Here is an 18,497-nt window from a genome sequence, read left to right on the forward strand (position 1 = left end):
CGCTTCTTAACCGTGACCCAAACACTAAGTTTCTTTTCTATTGTTCTTAACCCCTTGGGTAGTCTTTAATGCTTTTTACATCATGGTATAGTAAATATGTATATGGTCAACTACTTAAGAAAAGATTAAGGTATAAAAAAATATAGATTAAGATATATAATCAACAAATGAATTTTTCATATCCTACTAGTTAGAACTTTTTATACAAACTTAATAAAAAAAGATAGAACTTTCTTTATGAAAAAACTATAAAATAATTATAAAAAAATTCTTTTGTAAACTTTATCATCATCTGAGTCTTTTATGTTATTTCAGTAATAGAAAATGTAAAAACTATATAATAACACATGAAAATATTAAAATAAATTCAAAATTAGTTCAGGGTAAATAAAAAATGTAACAAAAAGGACCAAGAAAGGCTAAAAGCTTAGCCTAGAAAATATGAAATTTTGAAATAAAAAGTACCAACAATGTAAGATATGATTCTTGATATATATATATATGAGAATTTTCTTTATGAAAAAACTATAAAATAATCATAAAAATATTCTTTTGTAAAATTTATCCTTGGAATCTTTTATGTTATTTCAGCGATAGAAAATGCAAAAATTATATAATAACACATGAAAAATATTAAAATAAATTTAAAATTATTTAAGAGTAAATAAAAATGTAACAAAAAAACTAAAAACTTATCATAGAAAACATGAAATTTTGAAATAAAAAAGAATTAAACAACAATGTAAGAGATCATGAAGAAAACAAAATAAAACATTAATCAGTTAAACTAAAAAAAACTAAAATATAAAGCGAATAGCCTAACATGGAGGACAAAAAGCATGTAAGAGAGAGTGTATATATACATGGTCGAGTAGTTGCAAACAAATAATAAATATAAACTAGGAATAGCTATTTTGTTGGAAGGAGGTAAAGGAAGTTCGTGACAAAAGCGGCAATGGAAGGAGAAGAGGGTTCCCAGCAGCCACAGTTGGTGCTCGGGGACAAGCTATTCCTTCTTCGACAACCCGATGTTCAAGACATTGACAAGGTTCGCTACAAGGAGGATGTTTTCACTCACATCAACCAAAACGGTAACTCTCTTTCGCTATCTCTCTCGTCTCCTGTCAGTTTTTCTCATCTGAAACATGTTCTCACTCTCCTTTCTTTTCAGATATGGTCCCCTTGTATGAAACCCTAGTGGCCGATTCCGTGTTGGACTTGGATCGTGCCCTCTTGGACTCTATGCGCGCTAAAATTCACGATGAGCTCGCCAACCTCGACGAAAAGTGACTTTCTCTCCCCCTTTACCTACCATGCTTGTGAACCCTGATTCGGGATTTTGGACTAACCCACAGACTTTCACGAGATTTTTTTTTTTTTTTTTGAATTATACAAATGTATTTTAGTTCAATTTATTTTATTCTTATGCATCTTGCCGTCACTTGCGCCTAGGTTATTGAATTTAAGAAATTAGGTGCTAAAAGCAATTCTTGTGTTGAATTCAATTGGATGTGGTATGTCATTGAAAAGTACCTCACAAGCTTAAAGAAAAATTTCACTGTACTATAATACATGCAATGCTATATGGGATTGAGTGTTGTTCAATTAGGAGTCAACTCAAAAGTAAGCTTAATGTCGTGAAAATGGGAGTATAATGATGGATGAGAAGGTACTAGGTACTCAAGGTAAGATAGGATTAAGAATACAATCATTAGATAGACAATGGGAGTAGCTCCTATTTTAGGAAAAAAAAGAATGAAGAAAATGGAAGATAGTCCAATAATCGTAGTAGAGGGGAGACTAAAGGAAACGATAGGTCAAACCATTGAGAGGGACTCAGAGGTAACTGGTCTATGAGTTTATCATCTCATTTACTACTATTAGAGATAAATCTATGGCATCATATGATCCATGTAGCTGATCCTTCCTAATGGGAAAAGGCTTGGTTGTTGTTGTTCTTGTTGTATGCATGAAAGTATATGATTAAATATTTGGGTTATTTCATATTATACATGTTATACCCAATGTTGTGAGTGGCTTATGGCTATCAATGGCAGCAAATCCTAAAATATATATGATGCATTGCAGATGGTATAGTAGACACTGTATTTAAGCAAGACATTTTTTTATAATAAATGTAAACATTGTTACATAGACCTAAAGGATAAGTAAACAATATCTTATTTAATGAAAAACCATCATAAAACAGATTTATATTTCAACCAAATCAAGAACAGTAGAAAATGAAGAAAACAAAGGTCGAATCAGAATAAATTGTTGATGAAAAGTACTTCAGAGACAATTTTAGGATGATATGGAATTATGTATTGCTTTCAAGAAAGAGGGGGATCAATAAAGACACATTTGTTTGGCTCCAAAGATTTAGTGCTTTGCATGTTAGTTTGAGAGTTCATTCTGTTGTGTTTTCTGTGTTATTTTGACGGAAAAAGCTGAATGACCATTGTATCCCATAAAATCACAAAAACATGGGCTGACTGATTCACATGCTTTAGGATAGATTCCTCTTTTTATTCTAGGTTGGAAACAATATTGTTATGTTGGGGAGATTCGAGGGGTACACCTGTGGACCAGGAGTCATCACATAAGGAGACCTGACACCACACTCTAACCCAAAACCTTAAGGCTCAGGTTTATGGGTCTTCTCCTCACTTATATGGTGCTCAACCTTTCCACTTCTACTCGATGTGGGACTTCACCTCACACTTGTAATCCAACATGTTAGAGTGAAAAGAAGGAAATATCAATATATTCTCAGAAAACTAAAAAATATGATAACAGGAGAATGAAAAATGCTGAGACTGGGACAGATGTATTGCACTTTTATTTTCCATTTTGTGATTCCTTGGGATGCAAACTATGATTTCAATAGTGTCGAGTCTAATAATACTTGCAGTCATGATAATACATGTGAATGCCTCTTTTTAGGATTGCTGATGCTGAGGAAAACTTAGGAGAGAGTGAAGTTCGTGAGGCTCACTTGGCAAAATCCTTGTTTTTCATCCGGATTATGGACAAGGTATATAACAATTATAACTTGCTTATTTCCTGTATGATACTGGAATCAAATTTTGATAGTGCTCTTTCTTATGTACAAGGAGAAAGCCTTGGAACATCTCAAGGTAACAGAAACCAAGACAGTTGCTGTTGGCCAGAAAATGGACTTGGTGTTTTATACATTGCAGCTTGGTTTCTTTGACATGGATTTTGATCTCATTTCCAAGAGCATTGACAAAGCCAAAAAGTAATGCTTTGAATTACAAACATCTTTAGTTATGCCTTCTGCCATATTTTTCTGTTTAGAGTCGGTTTTCTAACTGTTCACATCATGGCGACAGCTTGTTTGAAGAAGGTGGTGATTGGGAAAGGAAGAATAGGCTGAAAGTGTACGAAGGACTGTACTGCATGTCCACTCGAAATTTCGAGAAGGCTGCCAAGTTGTTTTTGGATTCCATTTCAACCTTTACCACCTATGAACTTTTTCCCTATGACACCTTTATATTTTATACAGTTTTGACCAGCATTATATCATTGGATAGAGTTTCCCTAAAGCAAAAGGTATGATGATTCTTTCTTGTGATCATTACACTATTTATCCTTTTCTTTTTTCTGTTGTTATGTTTCTTGGCAAGTGCTCTGAATATTATAAATTATTAACTTAGGTTAATATGCACAGGTAGTGGATGCTCCAGAGATCTTGACAGTGATTGGCAAAATCCCTTATCTTTCAGAGTTTTTGAACTCCTTATATGATTGTCAATACAAGTCTTTTTTCTCAGCATTTGGTGAGCTGAAATCTGCCAAATTGCAGTAATTTAGTGTTTTTTTTTTTAGTTTTCACTCTTCACTGGAGTCATTTTATGCTATAAAGCTAATTTTTTGCGGTGTTATAGTTTGAGAGTCTGGAAATCATCCAATGTACAATAGGAACTTCAATGTCATGACACTTAATTCATTCTTATATGTTTAGTTCGATGCTAATAGTTTTGTTTTGTTTTGACATTTGTTTCAGCTGGCCTGACGGAGCAAATTAAGTTGGACCGCTATCTGCATCCACACTTCCGATATTACATGAGGGAGGTCAGAACCGTTGTTTATTCCCAATTTTTGGAATCTTACAAGAGTGTGACAATTGAAGCCATGGCAAAAGCCTTTGGAGTGACAGAGGATTTCATTGATGTGTAAGTAAATACATTTCACAGACCCTATTTGTTTAGTTTTTAGATGTCATAGAAGGCAACTCATTACATTTTTTGCTTCCAGGGAGCTATCACGCTTTATTGCAGCAGGGAAGCTTCATTGTAAGATTGATAAAGTTGAAGGTGTTCTTGAAACTAATCGCCCTGATGCTAAGAATGCTCTTTACCAAGCAACTATTAAGCAAGGGGACTTCCTATTGAATCGGATCCAGAAATTGTCACGTGTGATAGATCTTTAGGTCATTTTTTGCATTTTAGACTAAAAGTTTATTGGAAAGGCAGAGATAACGACAATTTCACGGTATTTTACTACGAGGGTGAGGCACGGCATTTCTGTAGTCCATTTGATGTGCAAATATGATTAATTAAATTTGTCAAATCCAAATATGTCAATCAGTTTTCAATTGTTTATGTGATGAATGTATTGTTCATCTGCTTGCGTAGGATATGACTAGCCCACATGGCACATATGTTCACACGTGCACGAACACACACATGTTTGATCATTGTACTTTGTGTTTGGCGACTTTTACGTTTCCCTGCTGTTCCTACACCCGATTTCCTCCGAGTCCTGCTAGATGGAAATGGAGAGTACTTGATACCCTATATAATCGGTGAGTGTGCCACCTTTAGATGTAGTTGCTTTCTGTTCTTAATTCTTCTACATGTTTCCCTTCTGATAGAATGAGGCTCAAAGAGATAAAGATTACCATACCATGGCTGTGCTTTAATTCGTGCGACCATGGGGCTTAGACTATGATCTCTATCTCTCACCAGTCACAACGCACACAAGGACAGAATGACACTGAATGTCGCATACCATCCTTGTTATGTGACCTAAACCCGTTTTCTATTTCAAAACATTAATAATAATAATGTATTTAGTTTTTTATATTATACTTTTACATAAAGTATTAGGATATTTGTAGGAAGATATATCACTACTCTCAAAAAATAATATTATTAAGGTTCATAAAATAGAAAGCTATCATTTAAATTCCATATTATTATTTTGATCTGAATTGGTTAGATGATAATGTGGTATTTGAATATTCTAAATAAACAAATAAATTTAGAATAAATAAAAATGGAAGTATTTATATTTAGAAGAGAGATCAAGTTACGTTAGAAATAATTCTTAATAAAATACTTCATGTATATATGCAGAGTGTTCATCAAATCAAATTAAATTGATGAACCCACTAATTCACACAATTGAAAAAATTTAAATGCCATTTGTACCTACTTAGTTGACATGTAGATATTAAATTGTCAACATATAAATCAAAACTAAGTGCTGGTCTTCAAGCTCTAGCTTAAATGCTTTTAATCTTGATGCCAAATTAGATATTTTTATTGTGTACACTCTTATATAACTTTTTCCTTTTTTTTTTTTTTATTTTTTAAACCAAAATAAAAAAATAAAAACAAAAATTGCATGCACAATATATATATTATATGAACAATGGCATGAGAGAAGTCGTTCACAAAATCAAATACACTCGAATTTAAATCAAATATCCAATATGACAATATATGAATTTATTGACAATTAATATGTGTTGTTCCAAAAAAAAATGGATTCATAGAACCAAAGCAATAGGTATAATTAGAATCAAATAACTTTAAATCTTAATAATCTAATAATAATGATGGCTTTGATATCACTTGTTTGAATTCTAAGATATCCTTATAAAATACCAATATAACCTCTAGGAACATATCAAGAAGAGTTTTTAGGAATATCTAGATCCATAATGATTGATCAAACAAATGTAACGGAATCTAAATCCGTAGGTAATTTTTTTTATTTATGTACTCTTCTTAGGATCTATTACAGAATGAATAATTGACAGCGTAATCGGTGGCTTCATGGTTCTTCCTCAACCAGAACTTCTTTATTCCTTAATAAGAAGACTTTCGTAACTCTTTAGATGAGAGAAGAAAAACTGTGTGGTGGCTCGGTATATTGGAAACCATAACCTTCTTATAATGTTTTAATAGGGTTCTTGTTATCCCTTAATGAATCTACAATAGCATTGTTTATGTAAATCCATATCATGTGATTTGATTATTTAACGTACTCACTTAATTTGATTACATAAAATAAAACTCACTAATGATATATATCTAATATAATTATCTTATAATATTAGTCACAAATAATTATTCAAATAGAAAAATCCAACAATTCGATCATGATGACTTGATCGAATAGACAAGAAAACTACACCACTTACTTTCTTAACATGTTTTTCTAAAGAAAAAAGTGGGTGAACGTTAATAAATCATATTTTAGTTTTGAATCTTGTGATAAGTTTTTTTAAGTAATGATGCGCTTCGTGTATTGGACAGAAGGGTCCTAGTTATGGAATATATTGATGGGATTCCTATAATGAGCCTTGTTGATGAAATAGCAAGAGGGGCATAAATCCTCGTGGCAAGGTTGCAGCAGCAGCTAAACAGTAAGTCCTGAAAGTAGTCTTTTACACCAAACTTTTGTTTTAGTTAATAACTTATACATGACCTAAATTCTGACTTATGACATTTACTTTTAGCTCTCGTCTTTTTAAAATCATCAAGATAAACTTATTCATTCACTCATAGGTGTCTTTTACATAAAAAAATAAGTTTGAGAAGGAAAGCAAAACTATGGGGCTAGGATGTCCTCTAAAAAGAAAAGGACAGCATAAACAAGAACAAAATTAGTAATGCAACAAGGTGGTAGTCATAATGTAAAATGGGCACTACTCGAATAAACTATGATAATGAATACTAATTATTAATTTAAATAGTTCTTTTGATTAATTTAATTTAAAATATTGTTAAACTTGATTGATAATAGCCTAATAAGAATTTTTAACTAATATTTATTGATTGATTTAAATTATAACACCCGGTATTAATTAGGTGAGTTGTATATTTACTTTGATTAGTTTAGAATAGTGCTAGAATTATAATTACTGACATATAACATTATTTTAGTTAGGAAGAGGATAATTATGATACATGGCCAAAACTCTTAAATAATTTTCTTAAAGAAAAAGCAACATTTTAGTAAATATATGAAAGAGAAACTCTTGGGTAGACAGAACTTAACACATCATTTTTTAGGCACAACCAATAAGAATTGTACGACTAATAAAATAAAAAAATAAATAAAAATCACAATATCAAGTAAAATTTGATATTTTTTTCGTTTTTTTCCTAATCTTCTTCCGGATTTTTTCGGTAAATTAAAGATACAGAATATGAGAAAAATTTCTTAAATAACAAAATTTTGTTCTTTATAATAATTTTTACCAATATAAAAATATGCCAAAAATATTTTATAAAATATATTAATAATATTTTCTTTTTTATGATAAGAAAAATTTTAATCACATACACAAACACTATTAAAAAAAATGCATAACTTAAATTATAGAAACAATTAAACACCTAATTTAAATTAATTAATTATAATGACAACAAATTGAAATAAAACTTTCTTTAAAATTATTTTGTTAATATATAATACTCGTGTTTTCTATTAATGTTGAAGGTAAGTCGAAAACTTTTCATAGAATTTTGATTTGATGAAGTGCATGAAATGCGGAAACGGACAACAAAAATATGTATAGCAGCATATTAAAAAAAATGAAGTGAGACTTTATTCTATTTATAATTATAATTATAATTAATAATCATTTTTAAAAATAAAAAATTATAAACAGTAAGTTAAAAACTAAAACACTCTACAAATTGAGAGTTTTTTTTTCTTAATTTTAAATTTTTATTTATAATTTTTATTTTTAAAAATTATTTAATTATAACTATAGTTTGATTTTAATTTTAAACTTTTGATATATTGTATTAACTGAATATGTCTTCATTTTGTAAATGCACTGAATATTAATATTACAGTAATACTTATCAATCCTAATTAAAATTGTATTCTAAAAATTTAAATTATAAATTCAATGGCAACAAAGTCTTACAATCGCTTAAAATTAACGTGTTTATTTGCATTAATAAAATTATTATTTAAAATAAAATACTCTACAATTTTACACCACCAAAACATATTATTTTGAGATTTAAATTATATTTTCTAAATTTGAATTATAATCCTTTATATTTCAATTTCAATGCAATTTAGAAAAAAAATAGAAAGAAGATTATAAAATAAAACAAAAAAAAATCATCAAATTTAATTTTTATATTCTGATTTATTTATTTTATTTTATTAGTTGTAAAATTCTTATTGGTCGTATCTAAAAACGAGTGTTGGATTGGTGTCTAGCTAAGAGTTTCTCTATATGAAAAATTGATACGGTCGTGAATTTACCTTTCTGAACTTTCGATCATTTATTCCTTTACTATTCAAATTGCATAGTCCACAACAAAGATCCTTCAATCGTTGGAGGATATTATCCTCAAATTATTTTTCTTTTTATTTAATTCTTAGTCCAAAAACAAAAAAAAAAATAATATTCCCTAAACCGATATTTATAAAAATAGACCGGTCATTGAATTCATGTAAGTAATGACTAAAAATTAAACGATCTATGGTTAAACTGATAATAATTAAATAATATTTTTTTAATAAAATGTATTAAGTAATTTAAAATATATAATTTATATATAAAAATACAGCTTGTAAACATATCATAAAATGATTTTTTTAGACTCTTTCAAACAATTAAATAAATATTTATACAAAAAATTAAATTCAAAATTCTTCTAATATGGTAAACAGTGGTCGTTGTTGGCCATTAATGAATGACACACCAAAGTAACCAAAGTTGGCTCGCAAATTTACTTCCAACATAACAAAAGAAAGGGCTACGGTACGGATGTTTCTCCCGCCGCTCACCATAAAATCACCGTGAAAAAACAGTTGGTCTGGTGCCAACATGCTCATTTAATGCCTCAATTATTAGAAATTCAATGATTTAATTTTTTTTCCCTAATCAATCTCCTCACCAATATATTTATGGAGCATACTACTTTTTTTTTTTTTACTGCAAGAGATAGTTGTATTTTTTATAAAACGCAAGAGCATGCTACTATTAAATAACCAGTAAATAAATATATAATATTAATAATATAATTTAGTTTTGATTTTAATAAAAATATATTTACTAAATTTTCAACCTGTACTTTTAAAGTACCACTTGTTAGTAAGTTTCCATTTATATTATTAAATACAAATTTGTACTATTAGATTTTATTTTTAAAAATTTAAATATCTCCATTTTTATTTAAAAACTATGGGTTTTGTTAATCAATAAAAATAAAAAATATTTATCATATAAATTATAAGAAAATGTAAAAAAAAAATTATGCTGTCATATCATATATCTTCCAAGAAAAACTGATCAGCATTTATAAAAAAATATTATGATGTCAACCTAGTTAATAAGTCTAGCTCCCCAGCTACCCCTCTCAAACCACAAGTATTAATAGGATTATTAATGTAAGATGAACACTACTAGCTTAGATCTGCATAGACTGCACTGCAAGACGGTGCATGACAAAAGAGTAAGGAAAAAGTTACACCCTAACAGTGTCACACTTTTAATAGACACCAGTGAGTTAGCATTAAAATGTAATATTTTTTTATTTAATATAATAATATAAAATAATATAATAATACATTTTATTCCACAGAAGCAGTGGTCGGATAAATAACTATTACTGTAGAACGTTATGTGACATAAACCAAAAAAAGAGACTCATGTAACACTAACAAAAGCACAATGCTCGGACAGTCTTGAAAACAATACGTAATTTGTTGTTTTCTAAATTTTAGTTTTGAAAAATAACTCTTATTTTATAAATTTTTATTTTTGAATGAAATTGTTTTAAGAATTATATTCCTTTTATTTGGTCCAAATTATTTCTTACTTTTATTCTTTAATGGAAATTTTTTCATAAAAGAACATTAAAAAAATTATTTATTTTTATTTCTCCTTTTCTTTTTTTATTTCAGTTATTAAATCTAAAAACATATTATTTGAGAAATTTTAACTTGAAAATAATTTTTAAACTTAAAAGAACTATAAAGGTATTAAATAATCTTAACATTGAATTTGTATTTATATTTTTAACTTCAATTTTAAGTAGTTTTTAAATTTCATAAAAGTTAAGTCAAATTATTTTAAGTATTTTTTTTATTATACATGTTTTTTCCTTTGTAATTCAGAACACTTATAAAACATGAAGGAGTCTAATTCTAGTAGTTGACAATAGGTTATTTAGGAGAAAAATATGTCACCAACATTTTTGTTTTTTAATCTTACTTTTATGTCCTTGTACAATATACAGTTTGTTTTAAGTGCTTACCGTTTGGCCGACCATTAAAATAAATGATAGTAAAAGTAATTTTTTTTGGGTGATCATAATATGATAGAAAATGTCTATTAAATTTACCAATTATATAGTTCATGAGAGAAAAAAACCTGATTATTATCTCTAATAAAATAGTCTTTTTAATTATATATTTTTTTATCTAAAAGATTTCAACCTTGTTTAGTTTTACTCAGATAAACAACATGTCAGCAGGAAAAGTAATTTTTTTATAAGAAACTAAAAGTAAAATTCGTTATAGTTAATGACTTAATGTTTAAACCTTAAAGTAATGAAATTGTTGTATATATAAGCTGAAAACTCTAGCTAAACTGGCAAAGACTCGTGGGAAACCAAGTAAGGTATACCATTTGAAAATGGCTTCTTGTGTGTCATCCATGTCTTCTACCATCCTCATCCTAATTGCCATCTGCACACTGTCCTCACTTCTGTCAGCTGCATCTGCAGCAACAGAGGAGGGACGAACAAGGCCCTTCAAAAGGGTCTATGCCTTTGGAGACTCTTTCACAGACACTGGCAACACCAAAAATGCCGAAGGTCCAAGTGGCTTTGGTCATGTTTCAAACTCTCCCTACGGCACCACTTTCTTCAACCACTCCACAAACAGGTACTCAGATGGTAGGCTTGTGATTGATTTTGTAGCTGAAGCACTTTCACTGCCTTACTTGCCCCCCTACCGTCACAGCAAAGGCAATGACACTTTTGGTGTTAACTTTGCTGTTGCTGGCTCCACAGCCATAAACCATTTGTTCTTTGTGAAGCACAACCTCTCCCTTGATATCACTGCTCAGTCCATCCAAACCCAGATGATATGGTTCAACAGGTACCTAGAGAGCCAGGAATGTCAAGAATCAAAGTGTAATGATTTTGATGACACTCTGTTTTGGTTTGGGGAGATTGGAGTCAATGACTATGCCTACACTCTTGGATCTACTGTCTCAGATGAGACCATAAGGAAGCTTGCAATCAGCAGTGTCTCAGGAGCTTTACAGGTATGATTTAGGACAAAATTTACAAATAATTTTTTAGGTGCTTATTGTGTTGCTCTCCCATCAAAATTGAAGTCTCACTTCTTTAGTTGTATTTGGTGTTATTCTCTTATCAGAATTGCTGTTTCACCTCGATAATTTGTGTTGACCTTTAATTCAAACTTTTATTAACTGAGTTATCGAGGTAGAAACTCTAATTTCAATTGAAAAACAACACTAAAAGCATCTATAGATCTTCATCTAAGTTTTGTGGTATCGTTTATTGTCCTAATTGTTCTTTAATTTATTCTAAGTAGTTAAAACTCAAAAACTTGAAATTTTGTGCACAGATCATCTAATCCTAATTTTATAATATTCATTCTTTGCGTTGCAGACGTTGCTTGAGAAGGGTGCCAAGTACCTAGTTGTGCAGGGTATGCCTCTAACTGGGTGCTTGACATTGTCCATGTACCTGGCTCCTCCAGATGATAGGGATGACATTAGATGTGTTAAAAGTGTTAACAACCAAAGCTACTACCACAATCTTGTGCTACAAGACAAATTACAAGAATTCAGGAAACAGTACCCTCAAGCTGTCATACTTTATGCTGATTACTATGATGCCTACCGCACTGTCATGAAGAATCCAAGCAAATACGGATTCAAAGAGACCTTCAACGTTTGCTGTGGATCAGGAGAACCACCTTATAACTTCACTGTGTTTGCCACATGTGGCACACCTAATGCCACTGTGTGTTCAAGCCCTTCTCAGTACATCAATTGGGATGGTGTTCATCTCACGGAGGCCATGTACAAAGTAATTTCTAGTATGTTTTTGCAAGGAAATTTCACCCAACCTCCGTTTAATTTTTTGTTGGAAAAAAAGGAGAGGGTGGGGTGAATGGTTAGTATTTGGGATTTGCTTGTCCCTATGACTTTAATGCATCAGCTAATGTAACTATAAGTGAGGGAATCAGGTCTTACCTGTTTTGCTACAACTTGTGTCCTCTGCACATCATATATGATGAGAAGTTCTAAGGAATATGTTGTATTTGTATTAGTATCTGCCAAGGCTGTCTTAAACTCGGTATTAGCTAGTGCTTACTTTGTTTAGATTAGTTGATTTTGGGTTAATAAAGTGTTTTTTCTTTTCTTTTTACAAATAAATTTAAAGAAAATGTAATTTTATAATTTCATTCAATAAAAAATTATCAGGATGAATTTATTAACTTTTACAAAAATTATTTAAAAATTATATTAACCATAATTTTTTATTAGTTGACACTTTACAATTTAAAAACTCTTTACACATTCCATGCATAGAAGTTAAGCTTTTAAGAGTAAAGAATTGAGGTCGTGAATGTGGGAAAAACTTAATTGCCCCAAAGAATTCCTACGCCTTCATATATTTTTAGATGTTTTACCCTTTTTTATTATAAAATTATTGATTTTTAGAATTTCATAATTAATAATTTCTTAAATATGCTATTTTTTAATGTCAACTATTAGTGGTGTACTAGTACTTCATCTGATTTTGAATATAAGCAAAAAAAAAAAAAGTGGATTGGTTTCAAATAAAAGTAATTATCAACTAATTATGAAGGCAGTTTGGCTCAATTGATTAAACATGTTACAAAGTTATTATAGTATCCATTTTTTATTCTCACGGATTAAAAAATTTATCAACTAACTTTATTTTATTTAATAAGACTATTCTTAAAATTTCTTTCAATATTTTTAATAATTCTCTTTTATTTTTGGTGTAGTTTCTCACTATCATATGAAGTATTGTACACACCAAAAAAAGTAGTGTATGCAATTATTTTCTCTAAAGAATACAATACTTCTTTTGGACTTGATTATAAATAAAAATATTTAATTTCATATTGATTAAGGATATTAATTAAGTTTATTTAATTTTATTCATTTCATATAAAAATGAACCATGTTTCTTAAACTGCACTTGATCATATTTATTGAAGATTTTGTTCACATTTAAATTAAATTAAGGATATTTTTAAAGTAATACTTCCTTTTATATTATTTATAAGACTTAAATAAAAAGTTATACTTATTTTTTTTTAGAAGACTCATGATATTTTATATTAATTATTTTTAAATTAAAATTCCCATGGTTGAAAGAGATATTGAAATGAAAAATAATAAGAAAAGAAAGAAAAGAGTACTAAAAACAATGATAATTATTTTACAAAAATATAAATTTAAGACATATTTATTACTATAAATTAAATTAATCATTTTCCTTAAATCTAATAAATTAGATAATTAGATCTAGGATCAAAGAGTAACATTAAATAGAGTTGAATGAATCAAATTTACTTAGAGTATTTTACTAAAATTAGATTTTTTTAAGGTGAAATGACATATTTGGTCCTTTATTTTTTTTTCTTTGTTCAATTTAGTTCTTAATTTGATTGATCATTTATCTTTTTCTTTGTTCAATTTAGTTCTTAATTTTTTTAAAAATTATTTTGATTATTTATCTTTTTTTTTTTTTCAGTTTAATCATTTCATTCATTTAGGATTGATGTGTTAATCATTTAAGAATGAATTTTTTTTGATAAAAAAGAAATGGAGGGAAAGGAAAGAAAATTGAACCAAAAAAATTATTTTTAAATAATTAATAACATTAATCTTAAATATATTAAAGAGACAAACTAAAATAAAAAATAAGATAAAAGATCAAACTGAAAAAAAAATAAAAGACTAATAAAATTTTTAAAAAGATAAAAAACTAAACCGAAGAAACAATACGATAAAGAATTAAATTAGTTTTTTTTAAAGATAAAGGAATAAATTAGAAAAAAAGAAAAATAAATGAATAAATATGTCATTTACTTTTTTTATTTATATTTGAATTCAGATGTAGTATTCAAAGACAAAGGGTGGAGAGTTTCAGAGAAAGTCAGAGAAAAATGAATCCTAAACATACATTTTTGGCCTTACTTCTTCCAAATTAAGGGTAGGCCTCTTGGAACCCGTGAAAGGAATTAAAGGATGGAGGAATCTAGAATACCACATAGTCACATACTATTAAATTCAAGCCATAATTTTGACTTCGTTCATTGCAGTCTGATGCATTCAAGTCTGCTTGATGTTTGCAGAACTTGATCAAAAGTAATTAGCACATGCTGGTGGTTGTGGACAGTTACCTCCTTTAGGAAAGAAAAATTAAAAGGAGCACATCAAACACAAAATCATACTACTATTAACAACATTGGGGAACATTTAATGCTTACCTAAGTCGACGGCCATAATAATTGAAAAAGATAGATATTATACATGAATACATCCCCTTCTGTTGCTCTCAGTACGGTAATTGGTCATTTGCATTTTGCTGCATTAATTCAAACTCCACAATTTCTTTTAATCTATAAATGTTAATTTGTTAATACAACAACAACTCACCATATGTGACCAAAACACATTTTTACCAGTCTGCAAATATGAAGTGTTTATAAAAAGGGAATTTTAAGCACTCTAATAAACATATACTGTACATTACCTCACAATTACCAGTCCTGAAATGGTAGTGGATCTCCTCATCATCATATAAATTATAACTAATAAATACATATTTCATCTTATCTCATTATAAGAAAAAAGAATACTTTTACATTTATAAAAAAAATAGTTAAAAATCATTTAATTGTATCAATCTCATTTTAAAAATATTTTTTCTAAATTATTCATCATTAAATAAAGTCAAATTAATTGAGATTTATTTATATTTAAAACAAAATATATCTAATTTTTGTTGCTCATGTTGGATACAAGAGAGAAAATATAGGGGTTGTCTAACTTATTTCACAAAAAATATAGATAAACAACTCCATGGCAAATTATTAGTACATTCTTTTATATATTTCAAAATTATTGATATTTATAATAATTGTTTAACCTCATTTTTACTATAGATAAATTAGACATATTCGGTATACATATCTCGCTTTATTAATACTAATAGCTCTGTTTATCTCCACTTCAATAAGGATTTTCTCTTTCCTTTCTACTCAACCATACAAGGAAGATGTTAATGCATAAGAAATCTGAAAGTAAGTGTCACCTCATTTTTTTATGATATATGGTTAAATACACGCAAAATTTGTAACAATTGAAAACTCGACAAATAAAATCAAGGAGATTAGGGGGGAAATGAACGAACTCTATAAACATATGATTAACATTTTTTCTTCAATTACAGTAAGTACTCGTAATACATAAGAAAAAGAGCATCTGGGGTATATTGGGGAAGGTTGTTTATAAAGAGATAGAGACGCAACAAATCTTCTGTGTGTATGGGTTGTATATCAATCACATCTCTAGTGCATGTTAGAACCCACAAATCCCCCGACTTAACTCTTTATACTTCCCCGGCATAATGGACAAGATTCTGACCTTGTGTTCCTGTATCATAAAGAGATTAAAAAAAATAAAAGATGTATTAAATATTAATTGCTAAGAATAACTCCATTCTTATAACAACAATTACAAGTTAATTTAAGGGAAATTGAGCTTATGATTACCCGTCACTGTAACAATTTATACACATGGCGTGGCAGCAATTAGGAAAAACCATTTTGGTGCAAGACTCTAAGCAAATGCCACACTCATGTTCTCTCTCCAAGTCCAAATCAGATGACTTCCTCTTATCCTCTTCACTCCTATTGGAAATCATCTCAATGCTGTGATCATTTTCTTGAGTAGTGTCAGCTTCTACTAAATCACCATGAAGGCGCTGAAGTGAGGGTAATATAACATCTGTATTTTGTAGATCAATGAATGCATCTAGTTAAACGCTGAAAGAAAAACGAGAACACTATTGAATGTACTCACTGCTCACTCCTTCATAAAGAAAAGTAAACAATAATGCAAGGTTTACACCACTAAATTGAGTATATCAAAGGGGGAGAGGGGGGTATAATTGTATAAAGCAAAATGCAATAATACTACAAGACAAAACTTTTATGCAGTTACTTAAATGTTGTTAGTACTATTTTCTAATAATAACTGAAGTTCATCTAACTTATGTAAATGTAAACCTTTATTATACACATTATTGAATTGAAATTTTAATATCAAAAGTACTCAAGGAACTGAAGTTTTAATATTAATAGTTTCATGGCATCCATGTATGTAAATTGTGAGTTTGCAACCTTCTATATGCAGTAACATAGTGAATGTAAGCGGAAGAAAGGGTTAGCACTTACTGTAGAACTCCCTTATGGTTGCTTTCCTTCCACTAGAATAGATATCTGACTTTCCATTGCTGTGCACCTAGAAACGAAAACAAAAATAAAAAAGATAGGTCAATAAAAATAAGAAAATTGAAGAAAGAAGCCAAGAATTAGGCATAGATAAGAAAGAAGGGGAGAGACATTAACCTTGTACGCAACTACTCGGTAAAAGATTCAAATGTGTAGAGAGCACAGATAGACACGAGCGTGAGTAATCCATCCATTGAAATAAGAACAGAAAAACTGGTGCCAGTTTATTGTAAACTAACTTCATTTGAAGGCAAGCCCTGCCCTTGCCCCTTGGAATAGAAGCTGCCCTGCAAATGGTATCAAATTTAAACCAAAATATAGTATATCCTAATCCAATCATCTCAACATTTATGATAAATTTATAAGTATTCTCAGTTCCTACATGTAAGTAAACTAACCTAAAATTATTAAATGGATACAGTGCCAAGGTCACATAGATGCCCTGTCCTGTTAGCAACAAGATTGATTTTTAATTGTCAAGAATTTGTATTAGAATTTAATTCAATCTCAAAACGTAGTTTATAAGGTGAAAATTATTTAAATTATATATACTGTTTTGGTTTGATGATAGTATATTATTATTTATTAATTAATGTGAAATATTTGACACATATCTTCGTGACGATGTTTGGATATATCAAACAATAATCACTATGATAGACTTTAATATATTTATTTTAAAATTTAAGTTTAAATCTAATTTGACTCTAAAATCTAATTCATAAGACAAGAGTTAGTCTCTCGTTTATATAAAGCTCTATCGCTACTCAACGTGAAATTTCTACAAATTGAGTATTCAATTTTCACTAAACTACAACTACTCAAGAGGCATGGTAAGGGTGAACTTGACTTATAGAATGTCAATAACATCAGTTCACAAAATGAAACCGTATCCCCTACTATGCTATGAGCATAGCAACAAAACACGAAAGAGAGAAAAAGAGAACTCACAGCACATTGGCATGTTGGATATCAGTCTCAAGTGTCTTGAGGGAGTCTAGGAAAGAGGGTGCTGAATCGAGCATTTGGTAACGCAACATTGCTCAAACTTGGAATTGTGTTTGTGTTTGTGAAAGGAAAATGGAGAATAAAGGGGGTGGCACAACACTGAAAAATGGCATGGAAATTTGTTGGGAGTTGACCAAAATTATGAAGAGGGAGAGAAAAGGTCCTTTGAGCCTTGGAGACGTTAGTGGCGCTTTGTTGACCTGCAGTCCCGTTTCGGACAGAACACTGTTATCATTGACTAAATACATGCACACATGCATGAGAGGGATTCAACTCAACATTTGAACATGGACATTTCTTTTGAAAATTGGTCTTTTGTTTGTTTGCCTATAAATTTTTTAATACCTACCATGAAACTATTAGATTGGTAAAAATTCTGCCTAAAATACACTTTTATTTCAATTTAGTCATTTAATTAGTTTTAAATGACTTAAAATGATTCCTTCATCATCAGTTTAGGATTAACATCGTTTATTATTTTAATATAATGATTTTTAATAGTCACAACTGACAAATTATTTTTTTTCTGAAATATTTTCGTCGTGTAATTACTATAACGACAGTTTTTAAGTGTCACTATAACCCCTAAAAACAAAAAAAAATAATATTAAAAAGACTTTCATTAATTAATATTTCACTTAAATGCTTAAATTGATTCATAA

At 29.4% G+C, this 18,497-nt stretch overlaps 2 protein-coding genes and 1 pseudogene across 2 annotated transcripts; 2 read left to right on the forward strand and 1 right to left on the reverse strand.

The window, feature by feature from the left end:
• The first annotated feature begins 887 nt into the window (after window positions 1–887).
• LOC114412027 (26S proteasome non-ATPase regulatory subunit 6 homolog) lies at window positions 888–4,628 on the forward strand. Its single transcript, XM_028375791.1, has 8 exons — window positions 888–1,091; window positions 1,172–1,286; window positions 2,947–3,037; window positions 3,117–3,262; window positions 3,357–3,576; window positions 3,695–3,803; window positions 4,031–4,199; window positions 4,282–4,628. Exons 1-8 carry the CDS (start codon window positions 956–958, stop codon window positions 4,454–4,456), a joined length of 1,161 nt encoding a protein of 386 aa, XP_028231592.1. The 5' UTR covers window positions 888–955; the 3' UTR covers window positions 4,457–4,628.
• A 6,239-nt stretch (window positions 4,629–10,867) lies between these two features.
• LOC114412028 (GDSL esterase/lipase At3g48460-like) lies at window positions 10,868–12,602 on the forward strand. The gene is made up of 2 exons (XM_028375792.1): window positions 10,868–11,563; window positions 11,934–12,602. The coding sequence occupies exons 1-2, from the start codon at window positions 10,928–10,930 to the stop codon at window positions 12,438–12,440; spliced, it is 1,143 nt and encodes a 380-aa protein (XP_028231593.1). The 5' UTR covers window positions 10,868–10,927; the 3' UTR covers window positions 12,441–12,602.
• A 3,156-nt stretch (window positions 12,603–15,758) lies between these two features.
• On the reverse strand, window positions 15,759–17,914 carry LOC114411508 (annotated as a pseudogene).
• Between the last annotated feature and the right edge of the window lie 583 nt (window positions 17,915–18,497).

This window comes from Glycine soja, chromosome 5 (assembly GCF_004193775.1).
Source record: "Glycine soja cultivar W05 chromosome 5, ASM419377v2, whole genome shotgun sequence".
Classification (NCBI taxonomy): Eukaryota; Viridiplantae; Streptophyta; class Magnoliopsida; order Fabales; family Fabaceae; genus Glycine; species Glycine soja.